The sequence below is a fragment of the Anomaloglossus baeobatrachus genome, chromosome 3 (genome assembly GCF_048569485.1).
Source record: "Anomaloglossus baeobatrachus isolate aAnoBae1 chromosome 3, aAnoBae1.hap1, whole genome shotgun sequence".
Taxonomy (NCBI): domain Eukaryota; kingdom Metazoa; phylum Chordata; class Amphibia; order Anura; family Aromobatidae; genus Anomaloglossus; species Anomaloglossus baeobatrachus.
Window position 1 is genome coordinate 656,514,799 of NC_134355.1, and position 21,324 is coordinate 656,536,122.

The window sequence follows — 21,324 nt, forward strand, 5'->3', positions numbered from 1 at the left end:
CCGCGAACCATGGGTGGCGTCACAAACTCTTATCCCCTGTAAATACCCCCTTTTCATTTGAAGTGGCCGCAAGCCCCCGGGTCCAGAGACCCTCAAGCCACAGCAGACCCCGGATCCGAGCGGTTCGACCGCTGCAGGGGCGGCACACACACTTCATAGCATGTGGCATTGGGTGTGATTGCAAGGGTTAAGCTGTCTCTTTTCAATCAATTTTGCACTCAACCCACATTATAGACTGAAGTTAACATAAATAACACCCAACACAGTCAGGTAAAAATGGGCAAATAGTTATAAAAAACTAGAAATAACAGAAAAAACTAATTTTTTTCCATCTAAACCTGATTTCTGTTTACTTGGCGGTAGGGAATGTTTATGGCACTCGGCTTGGCTGTGTAAGCGTGCTCGGGGTGGCAGTCGTGGGCAAGGGGCTCTTTGTCGTCACCACGGCACAATACAGACGAGTGGTTGAGTTGGTGTGGAAGTTTTACCGTGTCTCATCGGTACCTCTCGGGCACAGGCCCAGCTTCCCATCGTCTGGTTCACACTGCACAGTACCATATTAAAAGTCATAAAGGATGAGTCCACAATGGTTAAAAACTGTACGCGCTTTACTTACAATACTTTTCAAATACCATTCTACTTTGTTTGCAACACGTTTCAAATTTGGCTTCTCACAAGTCATTGACATCGGTTTTTCCATTACTGCTGCAGACATGGTCATTTCGGCTACCAACGAGGGAGGGGAAGGTTGGCTCGTCTCTGCCCCCTGGTATCTAACCACGCAAGTCAATGTGTATCGCTGTGCTTACAGTACCCTGCATGGCCATGCTACTTCATCAGTGTCACTCCTAGCGTGTTCTACTATGCCAGTGGCCTTCAGCTAAGCGACCTCTTTCTCTTCTCTAAAAGGTCCCAGTGACAAACTGTTCAGCCACGGTCCGAGCTGTTCACACTTGCCTGTTTAGTAGGAAGAAAGTCTCTTTTGTCCCTCAGTTCACCTCCATGAAGCTTAGCCTGCTATCCCACTCCGGTCACCTCTACTTCCTCCTGTACGTTACTTCTGCCTTGGCTTACCCTACACAACACTCCTAGAAACCAGAAATACCCCTCACTGTGCGCCGGCTCTACGGTTATAGCCCTACCACCACTGCACCTGGTCCTGCAGCCTAATTTTTCCCCTACAACTAGGGAACTCTGCACCCATAAACACACATGGGGAAGTAACCACAACTATATATGTAAATAATCTTACATCTTTCACATAAAAGCACTGCTGTCTTGAGAAGTTACGGGTTGCAGACCACCCTCCTACAGCTGACCCCCAACATGTGAACACTTTTTCAATACTTAAACCATTAACACATGCTTTTGGGTGCCTAGTCCTGGGCTTAAAGGGAATCTGTCCCCCTCTTTGAGCGTTTTAAGCTAGTACTATGGGCATACAGGTAATAGGATGTTGAAAGTAGTCTTACCTATATGCCTCATAGTAGAAGCTTTGTTCCAGAAATATTATTTTAGATTTTATATGCAAATTAGCCTACCAGGCGACTGGGCGTTGTGCTTCGGCTACTGGGCGGTTGCTTCCCTATAAGAAATCCCCGCCTCCCTGCTTCATTATCCTTCCTGTCACCTCCTCTCAGCGTCACAGTTATAGCTGGCATATCCCACGCGTACGCTGTAATGCTCTTCTGCTTGCGTTCATTCACCCCCTCATTGAATCTACTGCGCATGCGCTGGTGAGTCAGCTCCACTTCTGTTATTGGTGTGCTGTTCTAAGTTGTCCTCTCGACTTCCTGTCTGCAGGCATTGCAGGCGGTCAGGGGGGGGGGGTAGACCCATACATACCTGGGTGATTTTGCAGGCAGAAAGTCGGGGCGACAACTTAAAACAGTGCACTGATAACGGAAGTGGAGCTGACTCACCAGCACATGCGCAGTAGATTCAATGTGGGGGTGAATGAACGCAGGCTGAAGCACACTCTGCGCCATAAGCGCTGGATTTGCCAGCTGTGACTGTGACGCTGAGAGGAGGTGAGAGGAAGGATAATGCAGCACGGAGGCGGGATTTCTTACAGGGAAGCAACAGCCCAGTAGCCGAAGCACAACCCCCAGTAGCCTTGTAGGCTAATTTGCATATAGAGAACTAAAGTAATATTTATGAAACAAGACATCTACTATGAGGCATACAGGTAAGACTACACGAGGGGTGCACCGGTATTGACCTCCGAACTACCCGGGAGCAGCTGGAGCCCATCACAGTGAAACCCAATGCTCCGAAGGTGGTCACTGACTAGTCGTGTTACCTTGGAACCTGCTACAGTGAGTAAAAATCTTGAGACTGCACCCCTGCGTTGCTCTGTTATTCGTCTGCGCCTCCAGCCCTGCACCCCCGCCATCATAGACTACTACTCCCATCGGCCATAGGACCCAGCTCTGCCTGTGGAGAGCTATACCAACCAAGCTGCGCCATCATCTGCCCCAGAGGTCCCATCGCGCAGCATCGGCTATCTCTGGCCAAGTACCACAGGTGGTGTCACGACAAGCTATAACTACCATCCTCCCTTGTAAATAATCCCCATTTTACGACCACCGCTGGGGTCACAGAATCGTGCCCCCCCCACTGTGACATCCCCAAAGAGCAAAGAAGCCGCGGCCAAGTAACGAGTAACCCCCAACGGCCCTGGTGGGCGCGTCATATGCCCATAGTAATAGCTGAAAATGGTCAAAGGGGGTGACAGATTCCCTTTAAGTTTCCGTGTCTGTAAGTAGACCGTAGACTAATTAGGAGCCAAATACATTGCATGGGACCCTCTGCCCTTCTTTTGAAGCTCAGGATTAGCAGCCTAAGCTTTCAGGAATGATATTCGTGGATGTACCAGCGATACACCCTTGGTTTTGAGTCTCTGTTGGCCTCCTGAACTGATGCTCGGAATTTATGACTATTTTTGCCGACGTAATCATATGAATTCACAATAATCTTTTATTCTGCAGAACCCTATCTAAGAAGCCACACGTGGCCACCAGTGATGCGGATGAAGAGTTGGTGCGCCTTCTGCTGTCTCGCTGGAAGGATTCCATCTCTGGTCTGGATGAAGCTAGGGAGGAACGATATAACGTCTTCCTGTCATTTCCAGATGAAAATAATCCAAACAACGTCAAAGTGTGTAAGTGTCACCGATTACATGTATCCTGCATAATGAAAGCCTCAAGATTGTGGTAGGTATTACTTTTTAAGAACGCGGCTAATTTTGGCCATATAGTTTTTTTCTTCGCATGACAGGAGCCATAACTCTTTATGTTTTCTCTGACATTGTCATGAGAGAATTTTTTTTTAGGGTTTATAATAGGTGTTGCCCGAGATAGTAACTAAGTCTCACTCTCGCTGTCTCTCTACACTCTCCCACTCTCTCCAGTTTCTGTGTGTGTCTCTTTCTATGTGTGTGTCTTTCAATGTGTCTCTTTCTGTGTATGTGTCTCTTTTTGTCTGTCTCTCTGTCTGTGTCTTTCGGTCTGTGTCTCTTTCTGTGTGGGTCTCTGTGTTTGTCTCTCTTTTTATGTGTGTCTCTTTTTATGCTTGTCTCTTTTTGTGTGTGTCTCTTTATGTGTGTGTGTCTCTTTATGTGTGTGTCTTTTTCTGTGTGTCTTTTTGTGTGTGTCTCTCTTTTTGTGTGTGTCTCTTTTTGTGTGTGTGTCTCTTTATGTGTGTGTGTGTCTCTTTCTGTGTGTGTCTTTTTGCTTTTTGTGTGTCTCTCTTTTTGTGTGTGTCTCTTTTTGTGTGTCTTTCTGTGTGTCTCTTTCCGTGTATGTGTGTCTCTTTCTGTGTGTGTCTCTCTGTGTGTCTTTCTGTGTGTCTCTTTGTGTGTCTTTTTGTGTGTGTGTGTCTCTTTTTGTGTGTCTTTCTGTGTCTCTCTGTGTATGTGCCTCTCTTTGTGTGTGTCTCTTTGTGTGTTGTGTATGTGTCTCTTTCTGTGTGTTTCTCTTTTTCTGTGTGTGAGTCTCTCTGTGTTTCTTTCTTTGGCCATAATAGGAGTCTATAATAACAGATCCATTCCCAGCTCCATTGACTTTAACGTAACCAGATTTTTTGGCGAATAACTGTAAAGCGCCAAGTTAAATTTTCCCCTCAAAATAAAGTCTATGACGTTCCCTGAGTCAAATACGCTGGCTGTGGAAAATGTTGTGATTGTAAATACGACGCTGCAGATTCCTTTAATGGATACACACACACACACACACACACATACTGTACATACACACAGCTGTATATATTAGATGTTCCTGTACATAATATTAAGTGTACACCTTGTATTAACAGAATCGGTGATAATTGTTAGATCTGTGGCTGTCTCTACCATTTTTTTTGTAGGCGGCATTTTCTTGAGGTGATTCTTTGGATAAATTTGCACAGAGGAACCCTAATAAAGAAGTTATCACAAGTTAGGTTAAGTTGTATACCTGTTACCCTATTTTTCACAGTGACTCCGGAAGGTGTAACCAAATTTGAATCAAACAGAACAGAAGATCAACTTACTGATGACCAGAAAGACCAAACCATCCTACAGCCATTTCTTGCCTACGCACCTAACGGTACCGTTAAGGTATGCTAAGGATTAGAGCTCATCTATTGGGCTTCTTGCTTATTTACAGGCATTAAAAAAGGGGGTAGATCTGCAAGAATAATTCCTGACTATAGGAACAGGCAACACAAGCTTTGTTTGTGGTCGGTAACCATAGAGATGCATAGCTCGGCATGTGTGTTGTGCAATATTTCTTCATTTTTCATGGCGTTTTGCCTTATCATCAATATTCTTTGTATTTGCTCTTCAGGGAAAACTCGTGTTTGCTAATTTTGGTAGAATAAGCGATTTTCAGTACCTGAATAATTTGATTAACCTGAACGGCACCATTGCGATTGTACGATATGGAGGAATAGGCAGAGTTAATAAGGTGAGAGAAACTGATAAATAGTGATAGAGATATAGTTTAAATAATAATCGCGTACAAGATTTCTCCCGTGCCTCCCTCATACTCTGGAACGCTCTACCTCAGCATATCAGACTCTCCCCTACCGTGGAAAGCTTCAAGAGGAACCTCAAGACCCACCTCTTCCAACAAGCCTACAACCTACAATAACCCTCAGTCCAGTAGACCACTGCGCAACCAGCTCTGTCCTCACCTATTGTACAATCACCCATTCCCTGTAGACTATTAGCCCTCGCGGGCAGGATCCTCTGTCCTCCTGTACCAGTCTGTTTTGTAATGTTAATGATTGTTGTATGTATACCCTCCTTCACTGTAAAGCGCCATGGAATAAATGGCGCTATAAAAATAAATAATAATAATAATAAATAACCTGAATGTTTCACCAAGTCAATGAATGAATATCTATATGGAAATAGTAGATTGTAAAGTCCTGTGATTACAGCAGCATCAGCGCATATTCAAGCAGAATGTTTGTCTGTTTCTCAACATTTTGCCCACAGGAAACTAAATGGGGTCATAGGAAACAAGCTCTAGGCTCTCTTTCCATAGTATGGGTGGGGTTGGGAATATGAAACATATTCTATAAATACTAAGTGATTTTTTTTTTTTATGGATTTTCAGGCAATAAATGCTGCCAAATTTGGAGTTGTGGGTGTAATCATTTACACTGATCCCAAAGATATAAATGATGGAAAGTTTAATCCTGACGAAACCTATCCCCACTCCTGGTATATGCCTCCATCTGGTGTAGAGCGGGGATCATTCAAGGAAAATTTTGGAGACCAACTCACTCCCTACTATCCAGCTAAAGGTATAGGTGCCAAGGCAATGAGGCCGTAGCCTACCAAAGGACACTAATAATCCTATTTTCTTCTTAGAGATGACCTGTCTCCAGTCAAAAGTCTCCAGTTTTTGCTTATTTTATTTCCACTGCACCTTATCCCAAGTATTCCGGTTTTAGTTTTATTTGAATCCCCCATACGGTTCCAGAGATATGGGCCTTTTTATTTAATGCTTTTAATGCAAATTCTTACAGTCTTTACCGAGGGGGCGTTGCTCACAGGATCCTCATAGGCGTATCTTTGGACTGCACCGCCCCCTTGGAAGAGACCATAATAATTGGCAGTGGATAAAAAGGCCCATATCTCTGGAACCGTCTTGTGGATTTCAAAAAAATAAAAATCGCAATACTCAAGGAAACAGAATAAAACAAGATTACAATTTGGACATTTTTGACTTGTTGAAAGGTCCCCTTTAAAGCACCCAATTATATTTTATGAATGCTTTTTTCCCATAATGGCTGGTTTCTTCTTAATTTTTATATTATATATATTTTGCAGAATATACTTACAGGATTCCAGAGTCTGAGATAAGAGGCATTTCCGATATACCGGCACAACCAATTGGTTTTGAAAATGCCCGGACCCTGATATGGTAATATCATAAGACATAACTTCATTGGATAGCTATGTATGATGCATTATATGAAATAGCCAATCAGAGGAGATTTATCTAATATATAAAGTTGAATGTGTGTATGAGTGTGTGCGTGTGTGTGTGTGTGTGTGTGTGTGTGTGTGTCCGGGATTGGCATCTGCACCGTCGCAGCTACAGGCACAAAATCTTGCACACTCACACTCTTCTGGACCCCGAGAGCGTCATAGGCTATGTTTTGAGGGGAAATTTTAACCCCGCGCTTTAACAGTTATTCACCAAAAAACCTGCCTCCATTAAAGCGAATGGAGCTGGGAGCCACAGTGCAGCCAGAACTTCAGAAGAATGCGCAGCCACGCCCTTAAATGGAATGTTGGCATGTCACAATGCAGCCAGGGAAAGAGACAGACACAGACAGGGAAAGAGGCAGACACAGATAGGGTAAGAAACAGACATAGACAGTGTAAGAGACAGACACAAAGAGACAGACTGACAGGGAAAGACACAGACAGGGAAAGAGAGGGAAAGAGAGAGACAGGTTAAGAGACAGACACAGACAGGTAAAGAGAAAGACAAAGAGACAGAGACAGACACAGGGAAACAGACAGGGAAAGAGAGGGAAAGATACAGACAGGGTAAGAGACAGACAAAGACAGGTAAAGAGACAGACACAGGGAAAGAGACAGAGGGAAAGAGAGGGAAAGAGACAGACAGGGAAAGAGAGGGAAAGAGACAGACAGGGAAAGAGACAGACAGGGAAAGTGACAGATAAATAGACAGACAGGGAAAGAGATAGATAGACAGGGAAAGAGATTGAGACAGACGGAGAAAGAGACAGAGACAGTCAGAGACAGACAGGGAAAGAGACAGACAGACAAAGAGAGAGAGAGACAGAGAGATATATACAGAGGGGGAGACAGACAGAGAATGGGAGAGAAACAGAGAGACAGTTACTATCCCGGGAATGTTAATACATTCTATTTTGTTAACAACAGTTATTAACCCAGGCGAAGCCGGGTAGTACAGCTAGTATTATAATATATGCAAAAATATAGATCGAGTTTGTATAAAAAAAGCTTATAGTCCACCAATCCTGCCACCAATCCTCCATGTTGGGCTATTTACACCAATTTAGTTACAAGTGATTGATGTTGTAAATCTGGTTCTTTATGGCACGAATGGCATCTGTATTCAGTGGCCACTGAGATCACGTCATCCTGCAAAAGTACAAAAGGCATCAGCAGTTGGAAAGTGATCCAGTGCTATCAGACGAGGATATAATGTGTATTGACCCAGTATTCGAGTGTTCAGAAGGTCTGTAGAATTCCAGCTGCTAAGGACCCTCTATTGCTTTTAATGGGATGGTCATTGCAGTTATAGTTTTTGTATTCTTTACTGTGTGAACAAGGCCTTACTCCGCTTGATTGTGCTTTTTTTCTATAATCTCCACAGTGATCTAGGAGGACCTCATGCACCAGAAGCCTGGCAAGGATCTCTCGGATGTATCTATAACATAGGACCTGGCTTTCGGCCAGGTAATTTTTTTAACAGGTATGGCGCAATATAGTATTTTTCTCCTGCACTAAATACAGTTCCTCATTTTTTTTTTATAAATTAAGGTGTGTTGGAGATGGTAAGGGGGTCAATAAGAGTGGATCCAGTGGACCACAGGGGGAACCCGGACTCACCCTTTAGAGGGAGGGACTTGATTAAGCACCCATCGCGAGGCAGATGGCAGATGCTAGATGCTGCCCTCAGGGCAGTGACTGGGACTGTGGCATCTGACCCCCAAGTCAGGGACAGAGACAGATACAGATAGGTAGAGTCTCTAGAATAGACAGGGACCACCAGGACGGCTGAAGCAGATAGTAAGGATAGGCTGAACAGAGTCACTAGTGTAGGAGGTGCAGCAGGGATGCCTGACACAAATGGTATGGCCAGGCTGAACAGAGTTACTAGTGTAGCGGGTGCAGCCGGGACGACTGGGGCAGAAGACGCAACAGGAACATGCCAGTACCAGAGGTACGGCCGGGGCACGGAGATAAGAAAAGGTAATGCATACTGAAGCTTGGATGCACAGTTGAAAAGGAAACCTGACAACTAGCTGTCTAGGGCACGAACCAGTAACGAACTAACCACGTTGCTCAGGCACTTCCTCTAGTGGGAGGGTGCCTTAAGTACCCAGTATCTCTAACTGAGGCTGAGCGGCACTTCCAGGAAATGGCTCACTAGCCCTTTAAGAGAAGATTAACTGTGCACGTGCGGGTGTGGGGCCCCGAGGTGCGGTGTCGGTGCAGCTGTGCATTACCTTCAGGGACTCCACGCGGCTGGATCTTGTCACAGGTAGGAAATCCTCTATTTTGATTGTCGTGACGCCACTCTCAGAATTGCGGTCAGTGGAGACCGCCACTGCAGGTTAGGGGTGCCTGGGGCTGATAGTGGGTGCAGTCAGTTGTAATAGCCTCCTGAGAGCGAGGCATGCCCCAGGGCCCCGTATAGGTGTGTGGAACTACAAGTCGCAGAATGACTCACACGCACAAGCAGAATGTCTTTCAAGGGTTTTACTCACTGAGGGTGGCAGGGTGAGTAACCCGGGCGTAGCTGGGATGAACCAGGCTGGAACCAGGTGTCCTTCACGCTGACTGATGAGGGTGGCTACCGACTCGCCTTCCTTAGCCCTTTGTGTTTTGGGGTAACCCCTGCTTGAAGCCCTGCTGGGGTCGCCCAGGGAAGTTGCTGGTGCCTCTCTCCCCTTCCTTTTGGCCCGTTTGCTTGTAGCCTGGACCAGGTCACTCCGGCTGCTTGCCTCCTGTGAGCTATGGGCCCTCACTTTGCTACGTGGCTGCGGACTCTGTGGTGTTGTCTTGGGGGTGTAAAGTGCCCCCTCATGCAGGTTTGGCAAAGGACAGGTGGATCTATCCCTGCACTGGGACCTGTTACCCGGTTGGGCCTGGTATCTCCCTGACAGTCTCCTTACTCTCCACTCCGTTGCTCTCTCTTTAGTCGTGGGTGGATTTCGGGCAGCACTACCAGGTGACCGTTCTCCCCCGTCGGTAGTCACTGCGCGTACGTTGTCAGAATGGTGTCGAGCTCCAGGGTCGGCTTCTGCTCTCCCTGAACTTCACTACCCCACTCTTCTCGGCTCACTACTCACTCCTCTCCTGTTCTTGCCTACGTCACCTAGCAACCAGGCTCTCTACCACACCCCTTGAGTGGAGATGGAGGCCTCGCCCCCTCCTGGGATCCCCAGGGGTCCTCCCAAAGGTACATGTGTGAGACCTGATCACTATGCGCCTGTGTAGTCACACCTCGGTCAGCCTTCTGGATTACCTGTTTTGTACTGTCCCCAGCATGGGTGCAGTACTCAGTGGTGCCTGACCAGGTCAGGGGCGCCACACATGAACAATGAAAAAAGGGAGAGCCAGCTCACCTGCAAACGTGCACGGATCGAAACCCCTCAGGATCCAGGGAACCCCACATGCTCCTAGGTCATGTGCGCGTGCATGCCCTAGGAGCACTCCCGGAGGACCTGTGTGGTGTGCACAGGCTTCGGAAGGAGGAAGCAGGGGAGATATTTAGGGCTGCGGGGAAGCCAGGCAAGGAAGTGTGGGCCGGGCGCAGCAGTAAGTGAGTCAACATCCCTGTAGGGAGGAGGGCGTATGGTGCAGGGACACTGGTGCTACACTAAATTATAACCCATGGCAAGTAATAAAGAGCGCTGTATGTGCCAATAATATATTAATGGGTTGTCTGTCAAACCGCACATAGAGAGGGGTTATGATAACCCCTGTAACATACACTATCGTTTTAAAGTAAATTGGGTATTAAGAGAGAAATCCCAACTGAACCACTTTTGTCCATTTTCCTCATTGGTGTGGAATAGAAAATATGGTGACAATAAAGTTGTCTCGTTTTATTGCCTCTAATTCCACTCATCCGGTTGTAAATTCAAGTCTCTAATTCTGAGTCAAAACGTTGGTGCTCAATGCAGTATTGTAGCTGTTACTGTACGTTTTTCACAATTAAATTTGATATTGGACTTTGTAAGAAAATGTATATTGGATCTCTTTACTTTATCCATGATAAGACAGAAATTAAAGAATGATCCAGCTCAAATATCTACAATATCTTAATCAAACTGTGATTTACATGCTGTGTGTGTATGTGTGTATGTGTGTGTGTGTGTGTGTGTGTGTGTGTGTGTGTGTGTGTACAGTCCTGTGATCACAGCAGCATGGGCACTGATTCAAGCATTCTCTCTGCCATTGGAGAAAGGATCAGGTGATACGGAGGGACAGGTCTACGGCATAAGTGGCTGAGATTTGAAGATAAAAGTTTAATACAGGTTCTTTACATATGGGTCTAAGGGTATGTGCGCACGTTGCGTGTTATCATGCATTTACGCTTCGTTCTGCACCGCAGCGTAAAAGCATGTGTCCTGCGTCCCCAGCACAATCTATGAAGATTGTGCAAATTCCATCCACATGTTGCGTTTTAGAACGCAGCATTTTGTATGCTGCCAAAACGCTGCGTCCTAAAAAGCAACATGTCACTTCTTTTGTGCGTTCTGGATGCATTCTCCACTCTGTCTATGGGAGAGGCAGCATCCAGAACGAAGGAATTCTGCATGAATTCTGCAGGTCAACAAACTTTCAGAACACAGCTTTTCAGCTGCGTTTTGAAATGCACATGCAGTGACTTAAACGCTGCGGTGAAGAACGCACACCTGAGACTGATCTCTGCACTCGCTAATGTCCCTAGACAGGTCCTTCCCCCGTGCGCCGTCATGTGCCTAGGCCCTCGCTGGCACTGAACTCACCCTGACTAGTGAAGGCCAGAAAGACGCTAATCTCCCCAATGCAATAAGATAACATGAGGAAGGGAAGTCAAACAGGTGAGGAAATACACAACAAATAGCACTCCACAGCTTCTGCAACAGGAACTTCTCAGCTACAACAGAAGCGACACCTCAGCTTCTTAAGACACTAGCTCCTTCAAAATGAACGGCATAGATATGAGCTATAACCAGCATAGGGAGGCGTAAGGAGTGGATATTTATAGCATAAGGGAGTGGCTGTAGCTGAGGTTACAACTACCTGTTAGATCACTGCAGGATAGAAGTTAACCTTAACCCCTTCATATATATCTTCATATATATCTTCATATATAATGAAAAATATAAACGTGAATTTTCCCTCATTTTTACAATGTTGCAAGTGAAGAAAAGCAAAAAATAAAAACAGTCCTGATCTATCAAAATCTAAATTTAATTAACCTGATCAGTAAACAACGTAAAGAGGAAAAGAATAGAAAATCTAGAATTGTAGCTTTTAAGTCAATTCAATAATGCAAAAACATCAAAAAAAAAGAGCAATTAAAATGTTGGATCTGGCCAAAAAGGGTATAAAAAAAATAGCTCTTCAAACAAAAATAAAAATCCCCCACACAGCCCAATTAATAGAAAAATAAAAAAGTTATGGGTCTCAGAAAATGGCAACAGAAATCATTTTTTTTTTTTAAAGAAAGAAATCAGAATTTAAAAATGTCTAAATTTAAAAAAAAAATAAATAAATAAAAATAAAACAGACTTGTATAGTTATTATTATTATTATTATTTTTATTATTATTAGCTTCAAAAAGCAACTACATTGTATTATATTATTTTATGCTATTTATATTTACTATTTATACTATTTTATTTTATTATTATTTTATTATATTATTAGCTTCCAAAAGCCACTACATTTTCTTATATTATTTTATACTATGTATATTTACTATTTATACTATTTAATTATATTATTATTTTATTATGTCATTAGCTTCAAAAAGCCACTACATTTTATTATATTTTTTTATTCTATTTATATATACTATTTATACCATTTTATTATATTATTATTGTATTATATTGTTAGCTTCCAAAAGCCAACCACATTTTCTTAATTATTTTATACTATGTATATTTACTATTTAAAGTTTTTAAACTATTTAATTATATTATTATTTTATTATCTTATTAGCTTCAAAAAGCCACTACATTTTATTATGTTATTTTATTCTATTTATATATATATATATATATATATATATATACAGTTAGGTCCAGAAATATTTGGACAGTGACACAAGTTTTGTTATTTTAGCTGTTTACAAAAACATGTTCAGAAATACAATTATATATATATAATATGGGCTGAAAGTGCACACTCCCAGCTGCAATATGAGAGTTTTCACATCCAAATCGGAGAAAGGGTTTAGGAATCATAGCTCTGTAATGCATAGCCTCCTCTTTTTCAAGGGACCAAAAGTAATTGGACAAGGGACTCTAAGGGCTGCAATTAACTCTGAAGGCGTCTCCCTCGTTAACCTGTAATCAATGAAGTAGTTAAAAGGTCTGGGGTTGATTACAGGTGTGTGGTTTTGCATTTGGAAGCTGTTGCTGTGACCAGACAACATGCGGTCTAAGGAACTCTCAATTGAGGTGAAGCAGAACATCCTGAGGCTGAAAAAAAAAGAAACAATCCATCAGAGAGATAGCAGACATGCTTGGAGTAGCAAAATCAACAGTCGGGTACATTCTGAGAAAAAAGGAATTGACTGGTGAGCTTGGGAACTCAAAAAGGCCTGGGCGTCCACGGATGACAACAGTGGTGGATGATCGCCGCATACTTTCTTTGGTGAAGAAGAACCCGTTCACAACATCAACTGAAGTCCAGAACACTCTCAGTGAAGTAGGTGTATCTGTCTCTAAGTCAACAGTAAAGAGAAGACTCCATGAAAGTAAATACAAAGGGTTCACATCTAGATGCAAACCATTCATCAATTCCAAAAATAGACAGGCCAGAGTTACATTTGCTGAAAAACACCTCATGAAGCCAGCTCAGTTCTGGAAAAGTATTCTATGGACAGATGAGACAAAGATCAACCTGTACCAGAATGATGGGAAGAAAAAAGTTTGGAGAAGAAAGGGAACGGCACATGATCCAAGGCACACCACATCCTCTGTAAAACATGGTGGAGGCAACGTGATGGCATGGGCATGCATGGCTTTCAATGGCACTGGGTCACTTGTGTTTATTGATGACATAACAGCAGACAAGAGTAGCCGGATGAATTCTGAAGTGTACCGGGATATACTTTCAGCCCAGATTCAGCCAAATGCCGCAAAGTTGATCGGACGGCGCTTCATAGTACAGATGGACAATGACCCCAAGCATACAGCCAAAGCTACCCAGGAGTTCATGAGTGCAAAAAAGTGGAACATTCTGCAATGGCCAAGTCAATCACCAGATCTTAACCCAATTGAGCATGCATTTCACTTGCTCAAATCCAGACTTAAGACGGAAAGACCCACAAACAAGCAAGACCTGAAGGCTGCGGCTGTAAAGGCCTGGCAAAGCATTAAGAAGGAGGAAACCCAGCGTTTGGTGATGTCCATGGGTTCCAGACTTAAGGCAGTGATTGCCTCCAAAGGATTTGCAACAAAATATTGAAAATAAAAATATTTTGTTTGGGTTTGGTTTATTTGTCCAATTACTTTTGACCTCCTAAAATGTGGAGTGTTTGTAAAGAAATGTGTACAATTCCTACAATTTCTATCAGATATTTTTGTTCAAACCTTCAAATTAAACGTTACAATCTGCACTTGATTTCTGTTGTAGAGGTTTCATTTCAAATCCAATGTGGTGGCATGCAGAGCCCAACTCGCGAAAATTGTGTCACTGTCCAAATATTTCTGGACCTAACTGTATATATGTATATATATATGTATATATATATATATATATATACTATTTATACTATTTTATTATATTATATTATTATTTTATTATCTTATTAGCTTCGAAAAGCCACTAAAGTAATAAAAACACTAGAACTGTTTGATATCACCGTAATCCTACTGACCTGGAGAATCATGTTGTCAAGTAATGTTTTTACTGCATAATTAACACTGTAAAAATAAACCCCAAACACAATGGAGGAATTACATTTTTTTCACCCTTTCAGCGTACTTATTCTATATGGTAAAATGAAAAAACCTTTTACAATAACGGAATTATTCCATCATCACAGTAACAGTTTAATTTCTATTTCAGTGACGTCCAAGTTAATGTTTACAACAAGCGGACAATCCGATCGTCGGCAAATGTGATGGGGCTGATCCGAGGAGCTGTAGAACCGGGTGAGATTACCATGATGAGAATGCATTCTCCAGCAATGCTGCTTTAATTTTTGTGAACCCTTCTAAATTGCCTACATTTCTGCATAAATTTGACTTAAAACTACATCAGATTTTTCTCACACGTCCTAAAAGTAGATAAAAAATAAAAACAAACGAGTTAAAAAATAAGACTTTGTAAAATTTTAAACTAAAAAAGGACAGTTGCACTGTGAAATGCTAAAACATGCAAACAATGAATATAAGAATAAAAATATGTATTACTGCTTAAGGAAATCTAGGAAAAATGTAGATATTTAGCATACACGAATGGCCATTTTTATATCTGCCCAGTAGCCACGTCAAGGCATATCTCGTTACTGGGAACCTACACTAAACTGAAGCCTCTCTCTGGGTTACAAACCTCCATGTGTATGGGCGAATACGAGCCTGCTGCTAGTGAATAAAATCACCTGCGGCTAATGGGGGAGGGGTACACAGTCAGAGAGCATGACTCCATAATCTAGATAAAAAGACTGACGGCACTCCAAAAATGCAGCCTGAACAGAATACAGATATGCAAAACCTAAAATTATGTAGCCCCAAGTTACCAATAAATAGAGGTGGGGATACAAAAAGAGAGGACCACGGATAATCAGAGTGAAATACAAATTTTATTAAATGTAAATATAAAGGTGATACAGGACACACAGTGGTGGCAGGCTAGATGGAAAACAGCCTGCCAGAAAACAACCCACAGCAGTACCAGGACACACCACCAGATGGCAAAAACCTGCTGACAGGCAGCAATATAATGGAGGATTGTACAGAGTGTAAAATGACCCGTGAAAAGTCAAATAGGGACAGTGTAAAGTAAACAGTTTATGTAGGAGATCTGTAGAATCCCATAAAAGTCCCAATGGCAAGGGGGCATAAGTAGTTAATCAGTATTACCTTGCGTCATGTCAGAGCAGAGATGGTGGATGTGTCCGGGCGTGGGGGCGGGGCCTCGACGCGCGTTTCACCAAAGGCTTCGTCAGGAGGCGTGGACCTCTTTCCAGTCATAGGAAAGTTTGTTTAGGTTATACAGAGATGCATTTGTATGCTAAATATCTCATTATTTCCTTTAGTAGTAGTGCATATCTGATATATTCTTACATTCATTGTTTACGTGCTTTACCATTTCAGAGTTCAACTGTCTTTTTATGTTATTATATGTCATATTCAGTTTGGCCCCTGTTCAGACTGCATTTTGGGAGTGCCATCAGTCTTTTTGTCCTTGTAATATTTGAATCTTCTGCCTTCAGCGCCAGCACCGCCTGTGGCTGGGGAGTCTAATCAATGTGTCAGGGAAGGAAGGAGGGAATTGTAGCACAGCCGTACGCTAATTAAAACTTCTTCATTTTATTTTAGTCCGTTAAAATGTGAACGATCCTCACCGATACAATTTACTTCTTGCTCTTGGATTGATTTTTTGTTAGTTACCAACTCCCGTAGAGGGACCTAATGGTCATTAATTTCCTCTATTTGTACACAAACGATCTGACTTTGGATTAGTGGGATCCAAACTCCGTAGGGATATTTTTGTGACTGATACCAGCCTGATGAGCATCATTATCTCTTATTCTGAGGTCTCCAGAAATCTCCTTTGTTCATCCCATGATTCATAAACATGTTTTGTGAAGACCAGACTTTGATAAATCCCTAACAATCAAAATGACTGCTGGAACACCATTGTGAATGTGAACAGGGTGCTAGCCAAAAAATACATAATCTATATGAAGTGAAAGCTGCACACGAAATTCAGAGTAATATGAACAAGCATAACTGCTTGATGATACATAAAGAGTGAAAATACTACTAGCCATATGAAAAATGGGAAAAAAAAATTTGGTGATATTGCATAACTGCTGAGGATTATTTTGAAAAAAAGAGATATTTAGCTAATGTATTGATCAATTCATTACTGCCCCATAACCACTTCACGGTAATCTCTTATTTATGGGGTCCCTAACAAAATGTTACCTCTATATGCGGTTAAAACCTGCTTGTGTGCATGGGTACCTAACCAAATGTTACCTCTATGTGCGGCTGAAACCTGCTGTGTATGGGAAGCAAGGGACCTGGCTCATTCTTTATGTATCATAAAGCAGTTAAGCTTGTTCATATTACTCTGAATTTGGTGCGCAGCTTTCACTTCATATAGATTATGTATTTTTTGGCTAGCACCCTGTTCACATTCACAATAATGTTCCAGCAGTTATTTTGGTTGTTATGCAGTTTTTTTTCTGTCTGAGAACCCAGTCCCGCCCTTTAGCCATGATTATTCAACTTCCTATATAGCCAGGTCCCTTGCTTCCCATACACAAGCAGGTTTCAGGCGCACATAGAGGTAACATTTGGTTAGGTACTCATGCACACAAGCAGGTTTTAACCGCATATAGAGGTAACATTTTGTTAGGGACCCCATAAATAAGAGATTACCGTGAAGTGGTTATGGGGCAGTAATGAATTGATCAATACATTAGATAAATCTCTTTTTCAAAATAATCCTCAGCAGTTATGCAATATCACCAAAAAATGTTTTTCCATTTTTCATATGGCTAGTTGTATTTTTCATTCTTTATGTATCATAAAGCAGTTATACTTGTTCATATTACTCTGAATTTGGTGTGCAGCTTTCACTTCATATAGATTTGATAGATCCCTGTCCTGTGATGCTAATCACTACTTACAGATAGTATGGATGGTAGGGTAGTCAGACAAGAAGTCACAGGAAAAAAACCTCACCAGAAACAGCCATTAGCCAAAAGGTCAAACAGCAAATGACTAGCAGGATGCAGCCGACCCTCCGTGATAAAGGTGGGGGCAACACAGGTGCAGAATACCAATGAGACAACCACTTACAGCCTACCATATCATGGAGGGGATGGTTGCTGGTATTAATACCTTTTTTTGTTCCTTTTTTGCAATTTTTTTTAATATCTGTTACTTTTATATTTTCCATTTGCGTGGTCTCTCTTGCCATTTTTTTATGCATTTTTTTAATGGCACCATTTTTAAGTAAATACAATTGATTGATTGTATTATTAACTCTAATACCCGACACACTTACTTAGCTTCCAAGCGACGTCGCTGTGACCGGCGAACAGCCTCTTTTCTAAGGGGGCGGTTCGTGCGGCGTCACAGCGACATCACATGGCAGGCGTGCAATAGAAGCGGAGGGGCGGAGAGCAGCCGCATGAAAGACACGCCCACCTCGTTGCTGGTAGGACGCAGGTACGGTGTTGTTCGTCGTTCCCGGGGTGTCATACGTAGCGATGTGTGCTACCTCAGGAACGACGAACAACCTGCATCCAAAAGCAGCAACGTTATTTGGGAAAGGAACGACGAGTCAACGATCAACGATTAGGTGATTATTTTTGATTGTTAGCGGTGGCTCATGGCTTTTACACGCAACGACGTCGCTAACAACACTGGATGTGCGTCACGAATTCTGTGACCCCAGCGATATCTCGTTAGCGATATCGTTGCGTGTAAAGCCCCCTTTAGGATGAAAAATTCTGAAGATCCTCAAACTTTGAAGTACCAATGCATGTTACAATCCATTACAGATAAGATAGACAATGGGTCCCAATACTTCCCAGTGCCCAGGCTAATGTGTGAAGCCCTAGGTGTGGTAGTATTATGCTATCTTTACATCTCTATATCCAGACAGGTACGTTATGTATGGCAACCACAGGGATAGCTGGGTGCATGGAGCCATCGATCCAAGTAGTGGAACAGCAGTGATGATGGAGATTACCAGAATTTTGGGCACCAAGCTGAAAAGTGGTATGGTTCCTCCAATTTTCCCTCTTTGTCTCCTCCTTATAAATATTCACTATGTGGCCTGGTTATTCTGTGACATATTTCAGGTAAATGGCGTCCTCGTAGAAGCATCATTTTTGGAAGCTGGGGAGCAGAAGAGTTTGGTCTTATTGGCTCAACTGAGTTTGCAGAGGTAAAAGAGGACGTGTACAGAAAGTGGTCTTGAGAGTCATTTCTGACCATTGGTTGAGGTCCACCATTGCATATTGTCCAATAAATATCTACTGCATATGGTGGTGAAATGACTACCCACCATTAGGCATGTTGGTTGCATCATATAAACTGACAGGCAATCTATTAGATTGTTGTTACAGTCCTGACTTACGTTGCGTTTTCCGTGTTTTGACTTTCTGTTGTGCCCTCCTGTGGAGTCGGTGTCTGCCTGTGCGCCGCACGGAACAGCTTGCCAGTGTTTCAGGTACCTGACACTGTGATGGGCTGTTTCCCTACACCGGGTCACTCACTGGTTAGGGAAGGGGCTTGCTCACTTGCTCCATATTCCGGGTGATTGCCATGCTTTATTAGGGAGCAGTCTCGGCCGGAGCAATGCCAGTTATATTTCCTGGTTAGGTGCAGTAGTGCCTGGCTCCTGATTTGTTTGGTGTATTGATCTTGGTACTCGACCCTGGACTGTCTTCTGACTTCCCTCTGCCAGCTCCCCTGACCCTGCATGACTGTCTGGCTTCTGACCTCTGTTTTCCTCCTGACTACAGCTTTGCCTGTCCCTTGTGTCCTTTACGTTCTCTCCTGGTTACTTGACCCCACGGCCTGTATCCAGACCTCGTTATTGTCTGTTCCCTGTGTTTTGTTGCGTCTTCCTGGCAGACCTCGGCTTGTCTGACGTCCCCGCTGTTCTTGCAGCACGCACGTGTGCACAGCGCCACCTAATTGCTAGTCCACTTAGTGACTAGCATCTCACTCCTCTCTGTGAGCGACGTTACAACTGTGCCTCTGATGATCATGATAAAGGACACCATTAGGTTCCTCTATCTATCAAACTTCTTAGATGCCATAGTAACTATTGACCGCAACGTCCTAAGGGGTTAGACAGCTAGGATTAGAGCTTTCTCTGAAGCCAGTTTTTCCTTTGGCAGAATGACTATATATCCAAATGATTTATGAAACAGTTAATTAAGATAGGCATTACATTTCCAAAAATAAAGTTACCTCCAATCTTGGTAGCAGAACACCATCTATCTGTCTCCTGGCATAATGCCACCTGCACAGGTTTTTCATCTATATCATCAATAATTATGCCACTGGTCATTGAGAGCATGATACCAAGGGGTTAATCATTGTAAACACTTCTACAATTTTCTCATATAGTTTAAATTTGAAATTTTAATTTTCAAAATCTGTACGTTGTCAGTGGGGAAGTGAAGGGCAAGGGAGCAGTTATAGTACGTGGCATTGCTTTCTTATGTAAAATTCACATTTTTGCTTGAATTTAATAAATATTCTGTATTTTTTATTTTTTCTATATTTAAGGATTACTACAGTAAATTAAAAGAGAGAACCGTGGCGTATATCAATGTGGACATCTCTGTCTTTGGTGAGTTTCATAGTGAGAACAGTAACTATGTGCAAGCTCTTCTTCTCTAGTGCACTCCTGGTCATTACAGGCAGGAACATAAGGCACTATGCTGAAATATCTCTTTTAGGCCGGGGCCACACAGGGACTACTGCAATCCTCGCATGACACTCGGCTCACGCTGCCAGCACAGCACAAGCTAAGTGTCATTGCGACTGAGGTCAAATCTTGTGATCAGACCACAGTTGCGGGGGGGCGGGCCGGCTCTGAGGAGGGGCGGACCAGTGCTGAGGAGGGGTGGGCCGGCACTGAGGAGGGGCAGGACGGGTCTGAGGAGGGGCGGACCAGTGCTGAGGAGGGGCGGACCAGTGCTGAGGAGGGGTGGGCCGGCGCTGAGGAGGGGCGGGCCAGCGCTGAGGAGGGGAGGGAGGGATTTATCTCCCTCTCTTCTTCATTGCCGGCTATTGCCATTCTAGCTCTGCACTCACAGTACACCGGTGTAGTGCGAGTGCAGTGCGATGTTTCTCTCGCCCCATAGACTTGAATGGGTGTGAGAGAAACATTACAGCATTGCACCTGCAGCATACTGTGACTGTTTTCTCGGTCCGATTAGGGCTGAGAAAATAATCGCTCATGGGTGCTGGGACATAGAGTAATGTTGGTCCGAGTGGAATGCGATGTTTTATCCCATTCCACTCGCTCTGATTTTCACGCCTTGTGTCTTAGGCCTTAGGGTCACATTGGTGTAGAACATCTGATGTGAGAAATTGGCCGAATTGGCTTGAGAAAAAAAAAGCCGCTGTTTGGGACTGCTCCATAGTATAGCATTGGGCCGAGTTGTATCCTCCAGGTTATAGAGTGGTGTGAGCGAGCCCTCAGTGTGCTGAAAAGAGTGCTCCTCTATGCTAAATTGAGTTTGGCAATTGTCCAAATGTCCAAGGTGTTATCAAATTGTCCAAGGTGTTATCAAACCCCATATACCGTGTTTCCCCCGAAAATAAGACAGGCTCTTATTTTTTTCGCTAGGGCTTATTTTCAGAGGATGTCTTATATTGTCTCATGAACAACAATCCACATTTATTCTTGAACAAAAAAAAAATCTACATTTTAAATATAATCATATCATCACATTCTGGAACATCAATATTTTACTGGGTCAGATGCACATTCTCTTATCTGATCTACTATTCTCATGGCGCTGAACCTGTCCTATAGTGGTGGGTACGTAACATACTTACAAAGGTTTAAATTACCTGTTTAAATTTATTATTCTCTATGTAATGCTAAGTTTAACCTCAAAAGAAAGCAGACACCCCCTAAAAGAATCGCACTTACCAAACATCAAA

General features: G+C 43.1%; 1 protein-coding gene across 1 annotated transcript in view; it reads left to right on the top strand.

Moving 5' to 3' along the window:
* LOC142295729 (aminopeptidase NAALADL1-like) overlaps positions 1-21,324 on the top strand; it is a 68,520-nt gene that overhangs the window by 19,516 nt on the left and 27,680 nt on the right. Inside the window, exons 2-11 of the mRNA XM_075338821.1 lie at positions 2,991-3,163; positions 4,476-4,597; positions 4,827-4,946; positions 5,604-5,793; positions 6,323-6,416; positions 7,869-7,967; positions 14,516-14,601; positions 18,292-18,411; positions 18,495-18,580; positions 19,936-19,999. Coding sequence (XP_075194936.1) covers positions 2,991-3,163; positions 4,476-4,597; positions 4,827-4,946; positions 5,604-5,793; positions 6,323-6,416; positions 7,869-7,967; positions 14,516-14,601; positions 18,292-18,411; positions 18,495-18,580; positions 19,936-19,999 — 1,154 coding nt within the window. The remainder of the gene's footprint in view (positions 1-2,990; positions 3,164-4,475; positions 4,598-4,826; positions 4,947-5,603; positions 5,794-6,322; positions 6,417-7,868; positions 7,968-14,515; positions 14,602-18,291; positions 18,412-18,494; positions 18,581-19,935; positions 20,000-21,324) is intronic.